The following is a 24768-nucleotide window of genomic DNA, read 5'->3' as shown; positions in this document are numbered from 1 at the left end:
CCAGATGTATAATATGTAAAATGTGTTCAATTCTGCTGTGTGCGCATGAGAGAGAGAGAGAGAGAGAGAGAGAGAGAGAGAGAGATAGAGAGAGAGAGAGAGATTGCTATCACTCACTGAGCTCCAACAGATTGGTTATAGGATGTACTCTATATTTAGACTGTATACATGATGTCACAAGTCTTCTCATAGGCAGGTTTTATAAGGAGAGTCAGTGTAGGTGTGGTTGAGTCCACACAAAACTATTTTTCTCCACTCCTGGAAACTGGGGCCACAACTGTGCTTATCATCTGGGAGAGTCTGAAGATGACCAGCGGTGCCGAAAGTACTGACCACGAATGATACTGCTCATCCCAACCCATTTTTACATTCAGGAGTGCTGGAGACACACCACAGTGATACTCAGGTATTGTTCGTACATTTTAGATTATGAGAAAAAATGCTTAAATGCTTTTAAGCACTTTGAGCTGCATTGTTTTGTATGAAAGGTGCTATACAAATAAAGTTTATTATTATTATTATTATTATTATTAATAATAATCTGCTATTTGAGTAGCAATCATGGCCACATGATTCATTATTTTACTTGATAAATCAAAGCTGAGAGTGGTGCCAGAAGATTTTTAATCAACTTGGACAGGAATCTAACTCCTTCTTCTGAGACCATCATAGAAATTCATATATTAAATCACTTATGCGTGTTACAATAGGTGTGTATAGGCATGCTAGAGGTATTTGCACTAATGTGAGTGGAGACCATTTAATAGCCTACAAACAAATGAACAATTTCATAATTCTATTACAGAACACTATTCATGGCTACATCTGTTGTCATAACAGCAATTCCATGAACCTCTGCAGTAATATCAGAAGAAGGCAAGTGGGAAACCTAGGATCAGCAGTTTTTGTAATGTAATTTTAACCCTGTCATTTCTTTCCAGTTTTCCCCCCAGCACTGTCCAGCCATGATGGAGAGGACTGCACTACTGGCTCTGTGCTGTCTGCTGATGCCTGTATCTTGTTCTCCTCTATATCCATCACTGAAGTAAGTCATAATTAAAGGTTCTACTTTGACACCTGAATTGCGTAATCTTGTCTCATAATGTATACACACAGTAGCTAATATAATACTGACAGAAAATGCTATTTTTGAAGTAACACTCATAATTGTCTAATTGTAAGTGGGTCGCTTTAATCGCTTTAATCGTTAATCGTCCTCACATGAGAAGGACAATGAATTGTCGAGTTTTAAACATAATTTATCATAAAATGTCTGATTTCAGTCACAATAGCAGGATACTGCAAAATCATTCAATGCTGCCATAGGTATTTGGTAGCCACATCAACATTATGCATTCAAGTGCCTTTGCCTTCTCAAGTGCCTTTACATTGGATGTCTTACTGTTTTCACCCAAGAGTTAATTTCTATGTTAGTGGCATAGTAATCCTAAGAGAAATAGTACATTTTACCTAAATGTTTATATGTTTTGAAGAAAAAAAAACACTACGTGTTCTTAAAAAAATACTCATCAGATTCATCATAAGGCGTGTAATGTGAATATAATGTTATATTGTGTGTGAGGCATTCCTTTTAGGATTTATTGTCTATGCATTTATTGTATGTGAAAATAATACTGTAAAAGTTCAAACTTTTTTTAGCAAATCTTATTCCATAATGAAGTGCCATTATTATTTGTATTATATATATCTATTATAAGTTTTTAATCATATGTCAAGCAAACACAGTCTAAATAGCCTCTTTATAGCAATGAGTGAACGCTTTCTTCAAATTCAGATGAAATAGCTGATTATTATAGTTATCTATGCTGTTTCAAGTATGAGGCATCTGCGGTGGCTGCTTCTACCCGAACCTACTCAGTTAGCTGGCGAATACGGCAAATCTGTCTTGGTGAATACTGCAAACTTGAAGCATAGCTCCGTTTTTTTATTTTTTATTATTTACTTCAGCCAAGGTTGAGTGATGACAAAGACTCCCAAACTGAAAACCCTAGTGGCTTACAGCCTGGTTACACAGCAGGCAGACACAAGGACGAGGTTTGACTGTGGACAAAGACTGACCTCAGATGAGAGGCTAAAGGAGTGAGAGATGTCTATGAATATGATATTCAAACATCCCTCCAGTCCATGGTCACTTGAGCTGTCAAATGGTCAACGAGGTCATTGTGTAGTAGGGTCAAGGCGTCCATAAAAAAAAAAAATAATTCTGGAGCATTTCTAAAATCTCAGGCTACAGTCGGATCAGATGCCAGATCGGATCTAACACCTTCAGGCTGTCTCATGAAAGATGTGATTATCACTAAAATCAGCGCGTCAACCTGCCACCCCTGAGGAAAGAATTCAAGTTTAACTGTTGAAAATAACTATCATATTTATATCTGTAGAGAAAAGCTGATGTGTACCCAGGAAGGAATCTTCACTTTTAATCTATAGAACATTCTCTAACAAACCAGGCTGACAAAGTGCTTGTGAAAAAAAAAAAAAAAACACAAAAAAAAACATTGAAATAATAATAAACAGTCAAAGAACCACTCACCATTGTTCTTGTGTGTACCTTGACCTGCAGTTTTGGACACAGAGCTACATCCATTTCAATGAGCTCTATGTTGGAAGACCCTCTGCAGCTGCCAGAAAACGATTATAGCTCCTCTCAGACAGAGGAAGCTGTGTTTAGGTGAGTGTAAAAAAAAAAATTGTATATAAGAATTATCCATTCAGCATTGACTACTTGTCCTTTAATGGTTCCTTTTATATGATTTTGTGTTTCACAACTCCACCTTAATAAATACAAATTCCTTTTAAGATCTGGAAGACATGCAGATGCCATCTTCACAAATAGCTACAGGAAAGTGTTGGGTCAGATCTCGGCCAGAAAGTTTCTTAAGTCAGTCATGGGAAAGAGACTAGGGTAGGTTCCCTTTTTAATTTTGTCTTTTGATGTCTATACAACAAGACACCCAAGACGATGAAATTACTTTCTCCGTTTCTGTTTTTTTATCCTTTAAGCAGAGAGGAACCTGAACACTTTGAGAAACGCCAGTCAGGCATTTATGAGGACACCTTCAAACAGGACCTCACAGCCATCCAGAAGGAGGAGAGTTATCGGGGCCAGCAACAGGATATTCAGAGGCTCAGGTACCTCGCTCTTCTCTCTGTTCTATGTGTTTGAGCCCAACACTTACACATTAGTACAACCCCAAATATTCCTTAAGTTTAAGGATACAACTCCATAGTAACTCAATCAGTAGCAAAGGCTTTTCCATCTTGCAGGCATTTTCAGTTTCCAGTTTTCCAGAGGGTCTTTGGAAAAGATTGGCACGATTGGTCGAGAGAAGCCTGGTCGTAAAGAAATATTCTCTTCCCAGCTCTAAACACAGGAAATCAACAGACCATCTCTCTCTACTCTGGATTGAACAGTATAGTCTTTTGTATGCACTTCAGAAATGTGTGTTGAATGTATGAAAAATTGCACTGAATAAATATATTACATTATAGTCAAGTGTTTTTATACTACAGACACTGTCCACTCCAGTAGACACAAACCCATTTCTCTATGAGCAAATAAAACTTGACGAAAATCAAAACAAGAGTTCCAGAATGTTCCACCCCATCCTTTTATTTCATTTAATTACAAAACAATGTCTGCCATTTTGAGTGTTGCATGTGATGAGGTGGTGTGTGGACAAGATGGATCTCTTCTGATGGAGAATGTTTTGACTCCTATCTGTTTGTAACGGATACATTGAGCATAAGGGTCTCATTTTAGAATTAGACCTAAAAATGGAGAAGACACCAATCCACTGATTCAGCAGATTGACACATGAACACGCTCAGAAGTAACACCACATCCATTACAGACAATGTCTTGTCAAAAACATTCAAAAAGGTATTTACCAATTGTTAAACACCTTTTTAACAATTCAAAAGTTTTTGTTTTGTTTTGAAGATCAATATTTCCATCCCTGATGTGACAAATAATAAAAAAACTAAAATCAACATTGCATTCATACACTGACATTATATTACAGGCTTAAGTGGGAACATCATGGCCAAACCACATTTGTATTCGCAAGCATTTGTCAAGAAACTGCAACTATTTCTCACTGTACAGTGCATTCAGTTACGAAAGAAAATGGGAAAATGATTGACTGGATTTGTGTGGATGACTGGACCAAATTGAAAATGATGTGCTGGAATTAACTCTCAACCAAAGACAGAGAAAGTGCTTCACCAACATCTTGAGGTCTTGATTCCATCTACTATTGAAACAAAACCACTGACAAACTGTAGGATTCTTGTGTTCTGTAGAAACTTCTTCTCATTATTTCCCCTCGAGTCTAAAACAGATGCAGAGAGAAGACACATCAGTTAAAGCAGCAATAAGGAGTTCTGTTCAAAAACTAGCACGTTAACTACCTAAAAGGCATGCAAAAACTTTACGGGAAAAAAACCAATATCCCAGTGGACCCTGATAGAAGCTTGCCAACACACTAACTGGCGTCTTTTGGCAGTATAGCTGGCAATGTCATGCTGTGAAAGCTTTTCTTCCATTTTTGCAAGGTGTTCCAGCCAGGAAAAAAACAAAACTACATAGTGCATATCCTGGATGGCTAGTGGGAAAGACAAGTGTTTATCTGTCCTTCACATGACTAGGGGTGGGGGAAAAAAATCGATTCTTCGATTTCTCTCGATTCTCTCTAGAACGATTCTGTCTCGATTCAGAAAAGTTCATAATCGATTTTTTAATAAAAAAAAAAAATATATATATTTTTTTTTACACATCCGTTTTGTGTTGAAATGCAAGCTGCATCGATTATTGCATAGAAAGTCATAACTGTGACAAGGAAAAGCTTTTTCTCTAATAAAAAAATAGAGAAGGTAATTCATCTGTTGATTTTCTTTAATTATCAAACACAAAGTAGGAAGCGATTTGAGACTGAGTAGCAAACTAAAAAACAAATCTCTAAAAATCGAGATGCATCGATAATCGTTTTATCGGTTTAGAATTGATAATCGGTTTAGTATCAATAATCGGTTTAGTATCGATAATCGGTTTAGAATCGAATCGTTGATCTCTGAATCGGAATCGAATCGTGAGGTGCCAAGAGATTCCCACCCCTACACATGACCATATGCTATGAAAAAATTATTTGAGGATGGTACCAAAAATAGTTGCCTATAAAACCATACCTCAAAAAGTGTCGAACTGTTGCACAGTGTTACTTTAAAAAGGCCATGCTGAGGCTATTCAGATTCATAGACAAATATGTACTCATGCTGTAAGAAAAATTTATTAATTAGTAAAAAAAAAAAAAAAAAAAAAAAAAAAAGAGCCTCTGGTCCACTTGAGGCCCACACCAACACAATAACCTGCATGTTATTTCCCATGCATGTTTCTCACATCTATATGGGGGTACAATAAGGTATGATGGTGTGACACAGACGAAGCTGCCATTAAATTACATGATAAAATACTCTTAGGCTCACAGCTGACTGTGGGCCGGAACCAGCACAGATCCGGCCCAGTGCCAACTACTGCCTGCTGTTGCCATGCAAACAGAGCGCAGAACATAGACCAACATAATGAAGATGGGACGCACTGGTCAGGGGATTCTGTAGCTTGGGGGGGGGGGGGGGGGGGGGGGTGTAGCCTTTCATTCATGTTGAAACGCGTGACATACATTAACACACCACTGAATCAGAACGCAACAATGACAACAAGCCATGCCATGCTCTTTGACACGGAGTCAGGGGGAATGCAGGGACGCACATGGGTGGGGTGGGGCGGGGCGGGGCGGTCAGAGTAAAGCCTTACTTTAGCCTAGAAGACTGGGCTTTGAGACTAGCAGAGAGGCTTTTTACCGCAGGCTCCTATACTTTGCCAACCTACTACTTTGTTCAGCAGCAATCCTGAAAGAGGAGCACAGACGAAGAAAGAGAGAAAGAGAGGAATAGAGACAAACAAAGAGATAAAGAGAGGAGCAGATAGGTGGTTTAAGGAGACAACCATGACAGGAGAGCTACAGCACAGAGGGGGAGTAAGGGTGAAACTAGTTCACTCTTCACACTGGAAAAGAAGTGGGATGTATAGATTGCAGAGAGCACAGGTTCGACATACCCCAGAGCTAGACCATAATCAAGAGAGCAGGAAACAAGCGAAGTGGTTTGACATGGTAAAACTCTTTGCAAGGCCATCATACTGGTGTAACTCAGCTACCCAACTTCACATACACTCCTCTTCTGTATATTCTGGGAGCCCATTACACCTTAATAGGGGTGAGGAATCACCCCCACAGTTCTTGACAGACAAGGACCTTCCTGCCCTTCACATGCCCCGGGGGAGAGAGAGGGTTCATGGGGCAAGCGCTTACCCATGAGCCCTGGCCTGCCCAACATCCCTAGAGACGGGGTGAAGGACCTTTGCGTCGTGACGACCCCCCCATGACATGCTCTGAAGTGGGCCGAGTGGATCTCACATGGGACATGAGATGGAGGGAGGCCTATTCCAACTAATTATTCACTCAAAGAAAACTACTGGAAACTCTGCTTTCACTCCACCATTGCAGACGTTTTGACTTCACTTTGAATTGAGCCATCCCTCTCACTAATGGCACTAATGCTGTCCTGGAAATAAGCCAATAGTATGAGAATAACAGCGAGTTTTTGTCTATTAGGATGTCAGGGTTGTGGTGGATGAGGATACCTTTTCACTGCTTTCTGGGCCAGCATGCGGTTTCCAGCCAGGAATGTGAGACTGCCGATGATGGCCAGATATTTAAGGGTCTGGAACATGTCGAGGTAAGTCCAGTAAACGTACATCAGACCAAGCATGGCTGAAAAACAAAGAACATTATTTTAAAAGTTGGAAAAAAAAAAAAAAAAAAAAAAAAAAAACACTCTCTTGGGTCTCTATCCTTTGATAAGGATTTAAATGTGTGAATCAAATTGATTGCACCTCATTAAAACGATTCACAATAGATACATACAATTTTCCAAATACAAAGAAAACTCTTCATATGTGTTCTCAAACATGTCCTTCCTTGTTTTGAAGCAAGGAGAGCAGATGAAACAGATGTATTATTGTGGGAGTTTGGGCTCACCTGCATGGCCAATATGGAAGAGCACCGTGCTGGGAGAGAGACTGAGGTTTGCAAAGTTGGCTCCCAGCTTAAACCACTGAGAGACGGACAGAGCAGGAGATGAAAAGCAAAAAGAAGAGAGAGGAAGAGTGAGAGAGAGATAGACCGACAATTTCATGTTGTCTAGCAGCATAACAAAAGACTGGAAAATAAAGCTGACTCACTGGAATAGAACTTCTCTCAATATGGCCATGAGTAGCTACAAAACACTCATAGCACAAAGCTCTATTTATCCAGCGCAGTTTAATTACATGCGAGTATGGCACCAAATAAATGACCAAAGGTTTCACATATAAAACAGCTGAAAACAAACAACTATTCGTTTTGTGTGAATAACAGGCATACACCTCAGGGTTACTTTATACTTGTCTGTCGCATAGGGATATTAAAAAATAAGAGCGCACACAAAAGGAGCTTACCAGGATGAGCAGTAACAGCAACGGCGAGAGCACAAGAGCAGTGAAGGTGTTGGACACCACTGTGGAGGGTCTCTTCTCTGGCTCACGGAACAAGTGCTGAGAAACAGAAACATAAGTTGATAAGGCTACTCAACTGTACTAAGTAGGATGCAAGGTGACCCTTCAGACAGCTGATCTGAGAGACAACAGCATTAACAGTTAAAGAACTGCATGCATAACCGGTGTGTGTGTGTGTGTGTGTGTGTGTGTGTATGTACTGGTTGTGTAGAGTGCTGGTGTGGGATGACAGGGTTGTGTACCTGGATCTCAGGCTTGGGAATATAGAGAGTTTTGGACTGGATAGCTGAAGGGGCCTCCTCATCCATGAACTTCAGCACAACATCAGCCTGTGAATAGGGGGACAAAAAATGAATCAATATAAATATTACAGGTATGGAATGGTTCGAGTGACAACGATGTTAAAATGTATACAACAAATGTAAACAACTTTGTCCATAACACGGAGAGTAAAGAGAATCCATGTTAAATGTTGTTTGATAGCAAAAAAACTCCTGCTTCATGCCAAACAAACATACCTACATACATACATACATACATACATACATACATACATAGACTCACTGTACACGATTTACACCTCTTAAAAATATCTAGAACATGCTTAAAAAGTGTCTTGCAGTATGGCATCTATAGCGGTCACATACCAAATTCCAGAGGATGGGGTTCTGCAGGGTGGCATCTCCCACCATTAGGTAGAGGGCATAGGTACCGGACATGGAGTCGAACTCAGACTTCCTATCGGCCGTGTCCAGCTCAAACTTGTACACGTTCTTGCTGTCTGGCTCAGCCACGAACACCACCTCCTGTCCAGTCTTCTGGTTGTGCAGCCTCACAAAGACCTGACAACAGAGAGGGCGACATATTTAGTCAAACTCTTTCCAGACGTTCTAGACTTAATTCAAAAGAATATATGTAATGAGCTAAAATGGGAATTTAGTTTTCTCTTCAAAGAAGAAAGTGACATTCAGTGCAGTACAAGAAAGTAAAATCCCTTTGCATTGAAGGGATGGTAATTGTATGGTAATAACCTTTACCAGTTTAGGCCAGTCCTTTGGCAATTAAGCTACAAGACACCCAACATGCATCATTTCTATGTTCTTCACTGTGCCATCAATCAATTATTGTCAAATACAAGAAGTTCCATATTACACCATGCTTATGGTTACAGAGTGACCGATTAAATGATGCATACCTGATGGGGGATGAGTTCAACCCCAGAGTTGACATCCACCAGCTGGAAGGACATGGCAAAGTTCTGATGGCTGTCGGCCATGAAGGAGCCCTTAGACTTGCTGGGATGGTCCACTCTGAGAAGATACATTGCCTCACACATCAGCACTCAGAGAAGCAGTTAATGCCAAAACAGCCTTATAGTTACTAGACTGAAGGTGCTCGCTCACCTCGTGGTCTTGGTCCCAATGCTCTGGTCCTTGTCCACCACAGACAGGTCCATGTTAGTGATGGCTACCTCAGTAGACACTTTAACTTTGAGCTAACAAGACAAAGAGGCAAAATAATAATATTAATAAAAAATATTTAGAGAGATACACAGACGAACTTGAGACATGCATGTTGATTTAGGGGTGTATTGGTACAGGACATTCAGTTCGGTATGTTTGCGGCCTACTTGGTTCAGTACGCTCTGTAACCCAAACAACTACTGTCAGAATAGTGTATTTATGTCTAAAGTTACTCCTCACGCGCATGAAACAAATATTCTAGAGCGTGCATTTAATCTGAAAGTTTTGGCAGAGCACCGGTTGTTGTAGCATGCTAGTTGGTTTAGCCTGGTGAGTCAAGCTCAATGGTCCTCTTTAATTTATGACGGCATAACCCAAATGTGTCGATGAGTGGAACGAGACAAAAACATAAAAGGAAAGCAAGTCCTTCCCCCCACAGCGTGCAGGCAGCCCCTCACTGCAGATTCGGACTGTGCCAAAGTAATAACTACATTTACATTTAGTCATTTAGCAGACGCTTTTGTCCAAAGCGACATACAAGGGAGAGAACAGTCAAGCTAATGCTCCAGGCTATGGAGTATTTATCGCTGCGGATATGCAACCATACTCCGTCGTAGCAAATAAAGAATTAAAGCATATGGTCATCTTTCACCCCACTATAATGTGCCTTCACATTTAGTCAGTCCGTTATGCCTGCCATGTATAAACAAGCATAAGCTACAGTTCACAAATTATCAACAGGTCAGAGTCTTACAATGGAGCATACAGTTCCACCCCTGTGATAAATGCATCAATCACATCAATGCTGTGTACAAGAACACTCCTGACACATGCACTTGAGTCGGACTGTACCAACGCTAAGGCGGTAGGGTGAAACTTCCGCCATGTTAGCCATGAATCAGCTATAAAAAGAAAAACAAACAACTGGGTTAAGTGGTTCGACCTTGACTTCTAACTAATGTTAATATTTCATTGTTAATCTAATCACCTCTGCTGACCTCAGAGGAACAGAAAAAGCACATGTATTGTGTGATTAAACGCTCTTTTGACAAGGCCTGTCAAGCCGTTCAACAAGTTAAATCGCCAGCCCCCGGACTAAATCAGCCTGAATGAGAGTGACGCATCAGGTGGCCGCTTAAAGCAATTTAACTCAATTACACTCAAATTAAAGACATGCATAATGGCTGCATACAAAATTATTTCTAGATTTTTTAAGTTGTTATTACTAAAAGTTATAGAATTTTAAAAAGACAAATGTCACATAAAAATAATCGAGAAAGTCAGTGAGGGCACACTAACCTCCACATGGTTTGCGATCAGCCTGCTATCTCCAGTGACGGCAACAGCAAACTGGTAGTAGCCGCTGGCCGGCCGGCTCTCCATGAAGTTCAGTTCATAGACACCACTGTGAAACCGAAATGTATAGAATTTAATGCCATGTCATACATAAACTACTTCGGAACACAAAAATCTAAAACTCTCAAACCTTTGATGACAACTTAAGTACAAACTGCAGTACAGAAACACATGCGTTCAGGCCAGTTTTCCTTTTCATAATGCAAACGGCATTAGTCTAAGAGCTCCTAGTCTTGTCTGATTTAGATTTTCTTGTAAATAGTGCTAATTTTCTTCCCCAGAGTATCATCCTGCTCTCATGAGTAAATCATTCTTACAGAATAACTGGACTAAAAAGCATTCATATTTTGACCACAAAAACAGCTTATTGTCAACTGTTAAAGCTGAACGGACTTGTTTCCTGAGCACCCGTCACAAAGTACTGAGCTAAGTAAGCACTCAGGAAAGGACCTAAAGGGAACTACTCACTCTCGCAGAGCAAAGGGGGCCTTGCTCAGGACGACATTCTTGGATGCTACTGAGCTTGCACTCTCAACCACGACATCAGCAGACAGGGGCTGGCAGAGCACATCGGTCACCTGGAGCTGAGGAACAGGACAATAGACCCGAATTAGGCATTTATTTCACTTTAAACAATTTCACACCTTGTTTAATGTTAATTCTCATGAATATAAACTACTTTATCAACTATGAGACAAATTATGTCACCCTCCTGTGCCATTTGTCTCTCTGACAAATCTCCTGACAAAATAAAAAAATGAATTTACTGCGGACTGATATTTTCTTTACTAGTACAATTTATGTCTGAGAATTCAGTTATCTTGGTAAATTTTCCTGATCCAACTCCTTCCAGATAGAATTTGCCCATCCAAAAATGTAGGCATTCCGCCATACATTCCTGAGCTGACTTCAGTGTTTACCTGCAGAACCGGATGGCTGTGGGACACAGTGGCAGGCCCCTGGGCTGTGACGATCACAGGCACGTGGAAGCGGTTGTTGCAGAGGGCAGCAGCGGCGCTGGCTACACTGAAGGCCTCTGCCAGAGTCTCCCAGGACTTCTTACTGAAGATGGAGTTCACCAGCTGGATAACCTGGTCCTGTGAGAGGAACAAACGGAGGTCTTAAATGTGATTTACTATGCGGTTTTGGCAATTCGAACACGTGAAGCAAATACATGTACGTGAAGTAAGTTTCCCAATAACAGCAGGTCTCCATAAAGAACACAGAGACATATGCATCAACGAATGACTAGGACGTAATACCTCAATTTAATCTCAAAATCCTGTTTAATCAAGTAACAATACAGCATGAACCACCAAGCAAAAACCATCTAAATTTCCTTTTCTAATCATGTAATGTCCTGCACCGCCATCATGTACAGCTGACCCTCTTCTGATAGATTTCCTTGGTCCCTGAACACCATTAACACATAACAGGTGTAGAAACTATTGACTTACAAACTTAGATACAAAATGTCCTAAACATGTCAACCAGCATACATAGTACTTGGCGCACAGTGTACCTCTTTGAGTGGGGGCTCCATATCCATATGGTCAGACAGAGAATAGGCTGCACTGACAAAAAGAGCCGTGGTCTCCAGTCCTTCCTCAAACTGGAGGAAAAGTCCCCCCAGGTCATCCAGACGGGCGGCCAGGTCCTGCAGAAGAATTCAATTCAATTCAATTTTATTTATATAGCGCCAGAACAATAAAGTTGTCTCAAGGCGCTTTACAGAGCCCAGAGCCTGGACTCCCTTAGTGCAAGAACAATGGCAACAGGGGCAAGGAAAAACTTCCTGTTAATCAGGAAGGAACCTTAAGCAGAACCACGGCACATAAGGGGGGAAGACACATCAGATTTAATTAATTTTGCTTATTTATTTGCAGATTTGAGGGTCACATTCATATCTGAAAGAAATGTCAAATGTTTTGGAGGAGATACATGTGATACTGTGACTGACCACATTATTATGACTGCACTAAAACCATCCAAAACACTAAATTTGGGAGGTGTAACATTTATATTTACATTTTTAGTAGGCGATTGCAAACTAAAGGTTTGTGACACGTGATGCTCACAAGCCCCATCTACAGGTCTCACCGCACACTTACAGGTGTCTACACTCACCTCAATCTCCTCCAGGATCCCTCCTAGCTCTGCCTGCTGAGAGAGACGAGCAGCAGTGTGGAGAGCATAGATGATGCTGCACACACAGGGGGGGTAAAATTACTCAACTGAAACAAACAATCATTCAAAACAGAAAGCATGATCTCTTGATCACATCAATCCTTGCAACCCTGTCAGGCCATTTAGATGGTTTTTTTCCCCCCCTACAGGCTGGTAGTATTTCTTTAGGCATTTACCAGGCACTTACAACTAAGTGACTCCTACCCACAAAATGATCTCACATCTCGGAAAATATTGTTCCTATAGCTCTACTTGTAATGAGATACTGAGATTTAAAGTTAAAAAATAAAATAAATTGCATTGTAACTTTCCAGTGAACACAAACATTACAACTGCAGGCTTTCTCTCAAGTTGCTGTAGCTAACAGCATTTGCCAAATGACTTAACTGCTTGACAAAAACTCTAAACACTCACCCAAGGACATTGTCCTCCTTGGTGATGCGGGCAGAGAGGGCACCAACCACTTCCTGTGAGGCTAGAGGGAGTCCCAGAGAGCTGAGGGCGCTCACAGACTGATAGATCTGAGACACAGTGGAGTCCTCACTAACCGCAGCCATCAGGAGGTCTCGAGTCTCATTCGACACTGGGATCTGTGCAAAGATGACATAGGTGTGATTAGGTCACAGTTGGGATGCAGGTTTGTAATGACAGGCCAAAAAAACAACAACATCGAGTTGACACACATACCGCAATAAAGTGGAGGATTTAAAATAAAATGTTCTGCAAAATTCAATAAAAAAATTAATAATTTTATTCAAACTTACCTCACATCCTGAAAGTGCTTGGCTGGCATCAGCAGCATAAAATAAAGACTCGATATTTGTTGGATCCAGATTTGACTTCAGGAATTGGCATGCCGCCTGTAAATATAGATAATACGCATACAGTGATGTAAATTCATGTCTTCTTTTCGTTTAGATGCACTTAATCGTATGTGAGGGTTAGACACACCCATTGCTCGAACATATAATAGACCATAGACAGACAGCACATTTGGATCAATGCTTACATCTGAATCTGCCACAGTCACTCCCAACTTGCTCCGGCCGACAATGGAGAAGTATGCAGACTGCAGGTCTGTGAAGGGCTGGCCCAACCGGGCTTCCAGTCTTGCCACATCTGAGGCTGTTAAGTGATGAGTTGGGGTCAGGGCTTGAGCCCCGACGGCCAGTACAAGGACCACCAAACAAAGTAACCCTGAATTCACACAAGGAAGTAGTCATGCCATAGCAAATTTCTCAGTGTATAACAATTTATGCCAGCAAAACATTCATATTCAGATATCATGTGCCCTGATCCTTCAACATGGGAAAAATAAAACGACGTCCAGAAAAGTTATAGCGTACGGAAGTCCAGACAAGACAGAGTGCTAGCTACTTAGCTATAGCTGATATGTACATGTCTAGCTGGCCATCTCTGGTGAACAGTCTCTTAACTAGGTAAAGATCTTTAGGGTATTCCAATAAATCGAAATTCAGACTGTTATGATAACATGGTCAAGTAACAAGGTGGCTGCCTAGATTTGCCTGCACATCTCATTTGACAGAGCACATAGCTAGGCTATCTGGTTAGCTATTAAGCTAGCTAGGTCTCTCCAGGCATTCATTATGGATGGGTACCTGCACGAGCCATCGACCGACTTGCAGAAATGAAATTGAATGAACTGCAGTACATTTTCGATACAACTAGTATTCTATAGTTACATCCTAATGTTTACAATGCTGTACTGCAAATCCTCGATTGTAAGGTAGACTACTTGCAAAAGATTAATTGACAACCCAAGAAAATTTTACTTACTAGGTTGCGCCATGTCGCCGTGTGCAGCGTCACCAAAAGCCCGGCGAATAGTTCCGGGAACTTATTGGGATATACCATGTTGTGTTCATGGGTAAGACTGGTAGAAATCTACTTTCTGAAATGGCGTGAAACATTTTTAATTAATATATACAATGCTACCAGCTGTGCTTCAAATATTATGCTGGTAAATTTGTAAAGTCATCTTATAATTACAATATAAAACTATCTTTATTGACCCGCAGTGTAAACCATGTTGGCACCCTAATAGAGTGAATGGTTGGATGTTACTGAATCCTGCAAATGTATACAATTTAATGGATCTCTTCTGGGCATATATATTTTGAGATATATTGTAGTGTCGTACATAAATAATTGATAACCTGTTTTGCTGATATATTTTTAATAAAATGACTAATTACAGTTTAGAGAACAAAATCACAACGCTTTATAGTGGGCGGGAGGCGTTTTTGAGGTATTGTGTCTCTTTCTCATTGGTCTTTTCAACCCGCCCCGCATTTAGGCTGTCAGAATGGTTACGTCGAACAAATTGTAGGAAATGGGTGCGTTGGTCTACACAGAAATGCACCGTTCCGGAAAAAAGTGCCAGACATCGGTGTGAAATATTACGTTTTTAATGTTTTTATACAAACAACTCACAGAATTGAATATCATTAATTACTTCTAGGACCTACATTTAAATTAACAGTACAGTTGACGCTGTAACATTTCTCCTTTTTTTCATAAAAGACATATTTCACTAAAAATATTTTGGATACATCACCCTGATCTTAACATTGAACATACAGGTCTGCCTGAGTTTAAGGTCCTATTCAATTAGACATTCTATACACAATTTCCAGAAGGGTTCACTGGAATATTAAGAAACTCAATTCTATTGTAGATAATTATATTGCTTTATGAACATCCTAGCACATGTAAACATGTCAGCTCTGACCTGTCTTTCTATGCCACTGATTCATTACTGTTTAAATTTCACAATCTAAGATGAAAACCAAACACCTCAATGAATAATTGGGAGGCTGTATCATTTCAAGTGTGGTAGATCTGACTGATAATCACTTAAAAAATAAACAAACAAACATCAGGTTCAGATGCAGGAGAGTGATTAAGGAAGGTCATGGATTTTAAGTTGAACTTCATTGTACTTCTACAGCTTTCTATGAGCACAGAGGTGAAAACATGTATTGTGCATTTGATGCGCACTTGAGGTGTAATCAGTATGAAAACAGACACGATAACGTGTTAAAGCAGATAAGAGTAGAAAGACAAAACAATGCTGAACTAGAGACGATCGAGCGACTTAAGACAGCAATGCTAATTCAAAGCATCACTGGTCATTTGAGCAATACTTATTTTTCTCACAAATTGCATTCAGATTATTTTAGACATCAACAAAAATAAAGGGAATAGCCAAATAAAGTACAAAATCAAGTCGGACAGAGCTGACAACATCAGAAGTGAACAAGAACTCAAGACAGGATGAGTGCGCGGTTGGGGGGGTTCGTTTTTAAGGAGCGCAAAAACCGCCGGGCCTTTTGTGTCAGGATCAGCTGGTCCTTGGTCCGTCCACACACAACCTCCTCCCATTCCTGAGACATCTGAGGGGGAACAAAACAGAACGCGTAGGATAAGAGTAGTGTAAAATATTGGGGAGGAAAAAAGCATAGCAGTCAGAATTATAGCAGGATTATGTTATGTTAGAGTATTTATGTTGAATGCACATGATACAAAAAAGAATCACACAGGATAACCTACATTGACTGACAGGAAGTAAGTATAGATTTGATTTTGATTAGAACTTTGTCATTGTATAGAGTACAGGTACAAAGCCAACTGAAATGCCGTTATCATTGTTAGCATCTTCCCAGAAGTGCCAAACAGTATTATTTACAGATAAATGCAGGTAAAAGTAGGTACTACACCATAAGTGATGCTATATTTTACAGTATCTACAGTGTTATTGACAGTGGTGAGCAAAATATACACAGATTATTGTGTATGTATGCGGAATGTCTTATGCAGATTTTTATTTCAGCGCCCATGTCAACAGGTTAGAGCATTCACGTGACTGCTTTCTGGTTACAACCGGTTAACTTTATGGTCTTCACTTTTCGGACCGTTCATCAATGATGGATGACACCAAACTCACTGTATTCATTGCTCCTTTGACAATGGCCATAAAAACAAACAGACGCAAGCAAGCCGTAGCAGTACAGAAACGCAGCAGTCGTGCACACGCAACACATCTGGTGTGCAAGAGCCCTTAGACTTCACAAGAAGTAAAGGCACTGTCGTGCATTTTGATCAGGATGGAAGAGTTCAGAGACCAGGTGAGATGGTTGGAGATGTGGATGCCAAGGAATTTGAAGCTTGATACAAGCTCCACTGCAGCTCCGTTGATGTAGATGGGGGCATGTGTGTGGCTCCTAGCTCGCCTATTTGTTTGATATTATTTGTTTTTGTGTAGTCACTCTTTTCTGGATCACATCAACAAGTGTGTGTGGACAGAGTTGGTACATGAGTCGATGTTAATCTGAGTATCAAGAGCAGCCAGCCCCCTCCAGCCAGATCTTTACAGTCCTCATTGTGGGTTTCACACGTTTAATGACCGGGCAGTACTTGGGAAGCAGGAATGATGCTCAGACTGTCCTAGGTGGGGGAGGGGAGTGGCTTTGTAGGTCCACATTTGCGTAGATGTGATTCAAGGTTTTAAGTGGTGCATGAGACATTTGGTTGTTTGGGACATTTTTCCGTAAAAAAAAAAACATGAGACTAGAGATGGCAGTCTGAATGCAGGTGCAGATGGCATGAGACTGACGCCCATCTCATTGATATATAGACTATTCATTTTTTTATGTAATAAAATGTAGTTTGCACGACTCAAATTTAGAACAAGCAAAACTTTACCTTGGGGCCATTTGGCCTTGGTATTATACAAAATTAACACATCTCATAATGTAGCCTTCCATGTTTGAGCACAGACCATTCTAAAAGTTTTACATCAAATGTTTATGCATGATGCTCACCGGTGTTGGAGGATCTGGTAGGGAACCTGATGCATTCTCACACGGTCCAAGGAGGAAGCCCTGATCCAGAACGTTCTCCTCTTTCTTGCAGGAAAACGAGGAGGAATCGAATGATGAAGAGAGTGACGTGTCAGCCTATCACAAAACCAAACACACGACGGTCAGACATAATGAAGATGTTCACACAAGTAGAACTGGGCTTTTTGTATTCGTATGGGTTTGGGTCAGTTTGGGTAACTGTGCGAACCTCAGGATTCATTTTTGGCATGGGCTTGGGAGGCATCGCTCTGGCAGCCTCCTTGCAGTCGATCACGTCCAGCGCCAGAGACTTCCGCACTTTCTTCATCGGAGGCCGTTGCTGAGGAGCAAAGTCAAGATATTTGAAATGGCGTGACAGTGGCCAATGAGCAGAACATCATTGCTGAGTAGAGCAGCATGACATAAAAAAAAAAAAACAGTAATATGAAATGCATTTTGATAAATACTACCAAGGTGAAATCCATATAAGCACATTTTTAGTTTTTTTTTTAACTTTTTTTAAACCCAAACTCACTGCTTGTTTGCGCCTGTGTTCAGGAGGAGTGTCATCATCCAACATCAAGTCGATCCCTGCCTCTTTGCGCAAAACCTCCTTTATGTCCTCAAGATTTGGAGTAGGGGGCTTAGGAGCAAAAAGGAGAGACAAAATACTTCCTGTTAACATTTTGCTTTGAATTATGGAATAAAATGTTCTTTACAGATTTTCTTGCAGTTACTGATAGTGCAGACAGGCAACACTGTGAAAGAGCCTAAAACTGACTCACCAGTGGACGTAGAGGGCCATACTTCTCCATGGCATTTTTAAAGGGAGTTGGAGTGCGTGGGTTGGCATCCAAATCAGACTTGTGATTCGGAGTGATGAATCTATGAAGTCAGTAAAATGTACGGTATTAATTACGAGTGATTTTACATGTATCCCTACAGGAGACATATTCAGGACTGAGTCTGATGTGTATGTCATCCATTGTGTGCAAAGGGTTTTGACATTGTCAGACAGTGTCAGCACAGATTATGCTTTTTATTAGTCAGTTGTTTGTTTAACCCCATGGCTCCAGAGAGATGCAGCCTTCTATTTATACCTGACTGCTAAGTGAGTGAAAAAGACATTCACATCATAAGCGATTTTACTGCCTGCCTAATAGCAATAAACATGGGTTTAAAGCCATAAGAAAATCACATTAAACAGCAACAATTTATTTAAGCTTGGCTCGGCAGCTGTCACTAAACCTCTCCAGAAAACCCCCTTATGTGGGGACACCTACATGTTGTTCTCCTTCTGAGTGAGTGGCGTCTTGTCGCGGTGCAGGGGTGTGGTGACGAGGGCCTTCTGGCTGCACACAGGGGTGGAGGTCAGCGAAGGATTCTCCATCTCCAGCGTGTCCTGCTTGGTCCACATGTTCAAGAACTGCAAAGAGAAATTGGATTCAAAACCCTGTGAGGACACAACTGTGGCATGCCTTGAGTATTATCCAGTGTCACATGACGCCATTATTTTTAAAGCTTGCCGTAAAACACGTATTGCATGCTCTATATCAGGGGGCACCAGACCTCCTTCAGGAACTCTGTCTAACCCCAGAGTCAGTTAATGAAATACAGCTGCTAATCATTTCTTCTTTGAGTGTCTGGACTTTAGAGCCATGTGTGCTAGATTAAGGCTGGTTTTAACTCCAGAAAGACTAGACAGACCTGTTCCTCCTTCAATCTTAACACCTCAGGCATTTTACACTGCTGTCAGGAGTTAAAACATACACCCACACCTGCTCACCCCAAATGGGCACCGCTACCAGAACACTGACGCTACCCTGCACATGTAATGGGTTTACTGCAGGTGACCAGTCTGATATACTTTTATTTATTACTTTTTACTTGCATCACTATCGTTACTTTTGTTTATGGAGTAATACCAATACACTATGTGCACCATGTGTTAATATGTGAGGGCTATTTACATGTTAACCCCATGTTTGGACTACTTGTTTAACTGGGAGAGTCGACTGGTAATGTCTGCTGACGCAGCTTTAGGGGTAGCTCTACTGAATGAAGTCTACTGAATAAAAGCCGTATACAAGCAGCTTTATTTATATTTTTTAACTCACCCCATACTCGACCATTCAGAGTCGCAAGCTTTGCTGGCTGGATATGAATGCGGCCCTACCTGTGAGGGTGAAAAGGGGAGGCACTTGACTGGAGTGCTCTTGGGGGTCATGGAGTCGTTGGGGTCAGGGGAAGCTGCAATGCGGCGACGGCTGTGGCGGGAGATGATGGAGGGCGGGGTGGTGCCACGGGGCGAGATGGGGATAAGCTCGCCACGGCTGCTCTTGCTCAGCTCCTGCAGGGTGCTGCCCTCCAGGCGGAACTGGAGCAGCTCGGGGCCCGAAACCGGACTTTGGCTCTCCTCTGGGAGGTCGAAGGTCACGTCGGCCAGGTTGCACCAACTCTCCATGTCCTAATTGACAAAGAGAGGGACAGAGTAAGCGAGCGAGGGAGATAACAGATGGGTAGAGGGGAACAGAGGAAGAGGATGCAGAAAGAAAGGCAGTAAAGAAAGAGGGTATAGAAAGCAGGAAGACAGGCGAGGGAATGTGCAAGAGTGAGAGAGGACAAAAAAGGGGCAAGGAAAAGGGATAGGGGAGGAGCAAGGGGAAAGACTGTAAAGAGAGGACAGTGAGGGAGGGAGAAAATGGATTAGGGGAACAGAGTGACAGAAGAAAGAAAGGAAGGTGGGTAAAGAAAGAGGCTAAGAGAAAGAGAAAGAAAAATAGACTGAAAGAAAGGACCAACGGGAGGGATGAACAAGGGGGCAATATGAACAAAAGACTAATGAGGGAAGTAAAGACAGGAAGGAGAGAGTGTGGGGGGGGTGATTAATGAAGACAGACAGGAACAGAGGGAGACGGCAATATGCAGAGCAGAGGGTGGCAGGGAACTATAGGGGCATGTGGGGACACGGAGTTGAGTAATGTATGTATTATGCCTTTATGGAACACGCTGGTAAAACTATAAACCCACTGCCATACAGGCTCTTGCACTGTGCCCTGTCATGTAACAGGGCTACTTTGGGTCATACAGCTGCACAACCACAAAGGAGACATCCTTAAGTTCCCTGAAAGTCATGGATGTCACCTCCCTTATCAAGAAAGTCTGTCATTTTGTACCGACATTTTGTTGGAATATAATATTAATCCGGTACTTTCTGCATAGTCTTTGCGTACATGTTGGTAGTGCAGCGCTGAGAGATTGCATTTAAGGAACACTAAAAATTAAACCTAAAAAATCATGTCTTTTTTTCAATAAATAGCAAGTGGACAAATACAGAAAGCATGAATTCTACATCAACATATACGTTTTTAGACGACTTCATTCTAAAGAGTAGGGCATTTTAAACGTCTCTGTCAAGTGCATCTCCTTACCCCATCCATCATCTCCATCACTTCCTTAAGGGCAGGTGCTGAGGAAGGAGACAGGAATCCAGAGCTATCCACCACCCAGTTAGTGCTCGACTCCCCACCACTGTCCGAGTCCCTTTTGGGGGTCACCACACCTTTTCGGCAGGGCGGTGACTCTGGCTTAGCAGGAACTGATTCAACTGCAGGACACGGAACATCCTATAGAGGGCAGCACAGACATGCAAGTGTTGAGAAATCTCTAATCTATGAAAAATAATAAACTTGTACATAAATTGTGAATACATCATTTGTATTTGCTTGGAGAATTACAGCAAGTGTCAACTGAAAAGTGACTACAATAGGCCGACATAAGGATGAAGATCAATTTAATTTCTGATGCAATCACTGCATTCAGAAGAAAAAAGTAAATTTTCTCAAGAGTGGTCTTAAACCTTTGCCCATGACTCTACATATATTTGCAAAGTCTGTTAATACCTGTGGCACAGTCTCCATCACCTGGACACCGTCCATAGCGCCATCAAAGCACAGCTCCACCTTACAGACCAACACAACAAAAAAAACATTGGGGATGATACAAATGCCTACAATTCCTACAAGTCAAACGTCCACTTTTAGAAGGTAAACTCCAGTCTGTTTTTGTTCCAAATTCGCTAACAAGCACATTCCTCAAACAAGGGCGATGATGCAACAAACAATCCCATTATGCAACCAATGGAGTGAGAATGTAGTTTGACTTGACAGTGCTGAACTTTTTCTATTTGTATGGGAGCCTCATGCTTACTGGCTGGCCGCTGCTGCTATGGTGAGCGATGACCTCTCCCTGCTCCGTCCTGTGCACCACCTTCATGGTGGTGTCCACACCGGTGTAGTAGCCCATCTCCACCTTGCGCTTGATGGTGGAGTTCCAATGGTTCTTCACGGCGTTGTCCGTCCTGCAAAGGCGGAATATGGAAGGTGAAGGTTTTAGTGGTGGTATATTATAGAAGGTTATAGTAGCTAAGTATTGATAAAGTAACACATAGACATTCAATTAATTTGACAGTATACAGGTTTATAAAAACACGTGGCTCCACAGTCCTTCAATTAATACAAGTTTATCAGGCACTGCATGGCACACATAGCAAGTCCAGTGATGCCTTTCAGATATGCCATATCACAGCTCTAATAAATAAACCCAGGATGCTGCTGTTAAACTGAACTTTACATGGTCAAGCAGACACATGCCCAAACATGCCCATTTCTTTGTTCTTCAGCACACCAAACTGGCCTAAAATGAAACATATCGCTAAACCTACAGTCTAGGTCTTATGTGCATAAAACTATTTAAGACACAAGTTATTGGTAATAATGTATTGTTCTCTATAGCTCAGCTGAGGAGTCTTCTCGCACTTTTGTAGTAACTTTTTTCCGATGTATTCTTTCATGGTCATTGTGGGAAGGCAGCTTTTCTCCGGTGCACCGTTCTCCTACCTTCCAGGGAGGAGTTTGGCGATCTCTGCCCAGCGGTTCCCCAGCACACTGTGGGCCTTGTAGATGACCAGGTCCTCCTCTGAAGTCCAGGAAGACTTCTTCACGTCGGGGTTCAGGTGGTTGTGCCAGCGCTCCCTGCACTGTTTCCCCAGGCGACCCTTTAAGTGCTTGGCCACCATGGCCCACTGCTTGTTGCCGTATTTCTTCACCAGCTCAATAACCTGAAACAATAATGTGGTTTGATTATAGAACAAGGCCCTATAGCATTCAATGACACTCCAGTGTCATCCTCCACTGCCAAGTCAGACCTTGTAGTCACAGTGTGTGTGACAGAAATAGCTCCCATGATAAATTAGCTTCTTTGGAAAGCCCTTGTTTTATTTTACACCATAATACAGTATCGATCCAGCATGAAGCACAAGTGGCCTTGAGCAGAATATACAGATGTGAACTTCTGAAAAGACTATGTCCCTAAAGATCAGACTGACACATTGATCTCGCAATCGGTAATGAACAATAAAGTGAACAGATACCAATAAGCATGTCAGAGCAGATCTAATCTAATCTACTGTCAAAAACACAATTTATTTGAAAGGAAAAATAATCCCACCTTCTCATCCTCCTCTTTTGTCCATGGACCTTTAACCAGATCAGGATCAAGAACCTTAAACCAGCGGTGTTGGCACTGATGCTCCGTGCGGCTCTGAGCGTTTTTTAAAAGATGACAAAAAAAGAATTAAAACATAATTCATGAAAACCACAGTGAGCATAGTGATGACAGTGGATTTAAAACCCTGCATACGATCATACGAGAGAACACAGACACTTCACTCACTGGCAAATAACTGGCAATTCGTTTCCAATCATTTGGTCCCAACTTCTGAACCAAGGCTCGGAGGTTGTCATCCTGCAAAAAAAAAAAATAGTAAGTTCAAAGACGACAAATAAACCATACTGATAAGGTGGTGCTGTATACCCTTATATCTAATGGTGCATCATAAGTAAATTAACGTACCTCTTCCTGAGTCCACTTCACCTTGACTTTCCCGCAATCTCTCTGCTCAGCTACATCTGAGTCTGTGTCCTGACACATCGCCTCCTCGCCATCTTCCCTAAGAGGATATAAAAGCAGCAATGCATGCAAATGACTGACGTGTCAGGGTGAGAGGTACACTTCAAACACAACACCAAACATCACAACATAGTGTTACGGTGTTAAAAGAAGGCCGACACCAAATGAACACGTTGCTGGACCCTTGTTTGTGTCACTAACTGTGGTTAGTACACAACAGCGTTTGTATGATGAGTAAACTGGTAACGTTAAATGTGAATAATCTGTCCATTTCAAATAAACTGTTTAGGTAGCAATCGATGTCATTAAACGTCTTTCAACACACCTTGCAAGTTTGAAACTAGGAACTAACTCAACATAGTAAAAAGTTCAACCTGATAAACATTACTTGCTTTTCTAATCCTACATTTCCTGCAATAGTGGACTTTACCTACCTAGCTTCACAACAGGACAGACCTGTTCATCGTCCACAGTGTTAGCTACAACAGCTAACTAAAGGCAACTAACTTCATACGCAATTTTGGTATTTGTTAGCTGATTGTTACCAATGACTCATGTAAAAACAACTACCCACAACTTGCGATTGACAAAATACTCACATTGTTGCATATTTACGTTATTGCACTGTTAGACAGCGATCGCTGTTTTTATTTGTGTTGTAAGGTCAGACATATTAACATTGGTTACCGTGTTCGCGCTTAATAGCTAACGTTGGCTTTTTGGTGAGCACAATATAAAACTATTACTGCATTGCACCACATGCAATAATGTCATCTTCAAGACAAAAATTGTTGTGATTGAATGAAGACTGAAACACTTGCAATTAAAAATAATAGCCTATGTTACAACTTACCCGCGCGACCACCAGGACATTTCCAGGCTGATTCAGTTTTCAAATCCCAAATCCGCGGAACAACGATCGAATGTTCAGTACTACGTCCTGCATGCAGTTCCGTAACGTTTAGCACATTTTAGTTGGTTGAAATTATTGTCAAATGCAACAAAACCCTTTAGATGACAGAGCACAACAAAAAGGATTACATTGCAGTCTCCGCGCTCAAGTTCTTATCTCGCGCTTCTTTTTCTCGCAAGTTTTCCCGGGAGTGACGCATAGAGAGTTGTGCGCACGCAGCTCTGCAAACGCCCTGCAAATGAACTCAAGCTTTCCAAGCCAACTTTCATCATAGGAAATCACCCCAGTATTGAGTGATACATTTATATATACACAAACACAAATATACATATACATACAAATTAAAAATAGACTGTCACATACTTGTAGTTAAATATTGGAGGG

At 41.3% G+C, this 24768-nt stretch overlaps 3 protein-coding genes across 7 annotated transcripts; 1 reads left to right on the top strand and 2 right to left on the bottom strand.

Annotated features, from left to right (window-relative positions):
* Positions 1-217: 217 nt before the first annotated feature.
* Positions 218-3512, top strand: ghrh (growth hormone releasing hormone). 2 transcript variants are annotated; one of them, XM_031567635.2, is made up of 6 exons: positions 218-406; positions 942-1045; positions 2585-2692; positions 2822-2926; positions 3025-3153; positions 3289-3512. In XM_031567635.2, exons 2-6 carry the CDS (start codon positions 966-968, stop codon positions 3362-3364), a joined length of 498 nt encoding a protein of 165 aa, XP_031423495.1. In that variant the 5' UTR covers positions 218-406; positions 942-965; the 3' UTR covers positions 3365-3512. The 2 variants fall into 2 exon arrangements, with proteins under 2 accessions (XP_031423495.1, XP_012693960.1); XM_012838506.3 differs by having other exon boundaries at positions 225-406; positions 3028-3153.
* A 766-nt stretch (positions 3513-4278) lies between these two features.
* rpn2 (ribophorin II) lies at positions 4279-14547 on the bottom strand. 3 transcript variants are annotated; one of them, XM_031567632.2, is made up of 18 exons: positions 14437-14547; positions 13649-13836; positions 13404-13499; positions 13054-13229; positions 12580-12655; positions 11975-12109; positions 11373-11549; positions 10921-11036; positions 10396-10501; positions 9037-9128; positions 8829-8943; positions 8281-8475; positions 7876-7962; positions 7577-7672; positions 7119-7194; positions 6722-6851; positions 5834-5928; positions 4282-4355 (listed from the first exon to the last, which is right to left on the bottom strand). In XM_031567632.2, the coding sequence occupies exons 1-17, from the start codon at positions 14447-14449 to the stop codon at positions 5877-5879; spliced, it is 1926 nt and encodes a 641-aa protein (XP_031423492.1). In that variant the 5' UTR covers positions 14450-14547; the 3' UTR covers positions 4282-4355; positions 5834-5876. The 3 variants fall into 3 exon arrangements, with proteins under 3 accessions (XP_012693998.2, XP_031423492.1, XP_031423491.1); XM_031567631.2 differs by lacking the exon at positions 14437-14547 and adding an exon at positions 14259-14387; XM_012838544.3 differs by lacking the exons at positions 5834-5928; positions 14437-14547 and adding an exon at positions 14259-14386 and having other exon boundaries at positions 4279-4355.
* Positions 14548-15050: 503 nt separating this feature from the next.
* On the bottom strand, positions 15051-24663 carry mybl2b (v-myb avian myeloblastosis viral oncogene homolog-like 2b). 2 transcript variants are annotated; one of them, XM_012838546.3, is made up of 15 exons: positions 24325-24663; positions 23415-23511; positions 23235-23306; positions 23010-23102; positions 22400-22620; positions 21711-21861; positions 21404-21463; positions 20933-21127; positions 19678-19968; positions 18785-18927; positions 18287-18386; positions 18037-18144; positions 17731-17841; positions 17484-17618; positions 15051-16055 (listed from the first exon to the last, which is right to left on the bottom strand). In XM_012838546.3, the coding sequence occupies exons 1-15, from the start codon at positions 24342-24344 to the stop codon at positions 15927-15929; spliced, it is 1926 nt and encodes a 641-aa protein (XP_012694000.1). In that variant the 5' UTR covers positions 24345-24663; the 3' UTR covers positions 15051-15926. The 2 variants fall into 2 exon arrangements, with proteins under 2 accessions (XP_012694000.1, XP_031423489.1); XM_031567629.2 differs by having other exon boundaries at positions 21404-21472; positions 24325-24662.
* Positions 24664-24768: the final 105 nt, after the last annotated feature.

This window comes from Clupea harengus, chromosome 5 (assembly GCF_900700415.2).
Source record: "Clupea harengus chromosome 5, Ch_v2.0.2, whole genome shotgun sequence".
In the NCBI taxonomy this organism is placed as follows: domain Eukaryota; kingdom Metazoa; phylum Chordata; class Actinopteri; order Clupeiformes; family Clupeidae; genus Clupea; species Clupea harengus.
Note: the sequence above shows the minus strand (reverse complement) of the source record. Positions and strands in the feature narration are given on the sequence as shown.

Bases quoted from the DNA above. Each gene is read 5' to 3' on its own strand.
- ghrh (XM_031567635.2), top strand. From the start codon at position 966: ATGATGGAGAGGACTGCACTACTGGCTCTGTGCTGTCTGCTGATGCCT. The intron at 2,927-3,024 runs GTAGGTTCCCTT...TTATCCTTTAAG, and splicing joins GTCATGGGAAAGAGACTAGG to CAGAGAGGAACCTGAACACT. The intron at 3,154-3,288 runs GTACCTCGCTCT...TCCATCTTGCAG, and splicing joins CAGGATATTCAGAGGCTCAG to GCATTTTCAGTTTCCAGTTT.
- mybl2b (XM_031567629.2), bottom strand. From the start codon at position 24,344: ATGTCCTGGTGGTCGCGCGG. The intron at 23,103-23,234 runs GTGAGTGAAGTG...AAAAACGCTCAG, and splicing joins GAATTGCCAGTTATTTGCCA to AGCCGCACGGAGCATCAGTG. The intron at 18,387-18,784 runs GTAGGTGTCCCC...CTGACTTCATAG, and splicing joins ACTCAGAAGGAGAACAACAT to ATTCATCACTCCGAATCACA.
- rpn2 (XM_031567631.2), bottom strand. From the start codon at position 14,313: ATGTACTGCAGTTCATTCAATTTCATTTCTGCAAGTCGGTCGATGGCT. The intron at 12,656-13,053 runs GTGAGTGTTTAG...CTGTGTGTGCAG, and splicing joins AAGGAGGACAATGTCCTTGG to CATCATCTATGCTCTCCACA. The intron at 6,852-7,118 runs GTGAGCCCAAAC...TTTGTTTTTCAG, and splicing joins CTTCCATATTGGCCATGCAG to CCATGCTTGGTCTGATGTAC.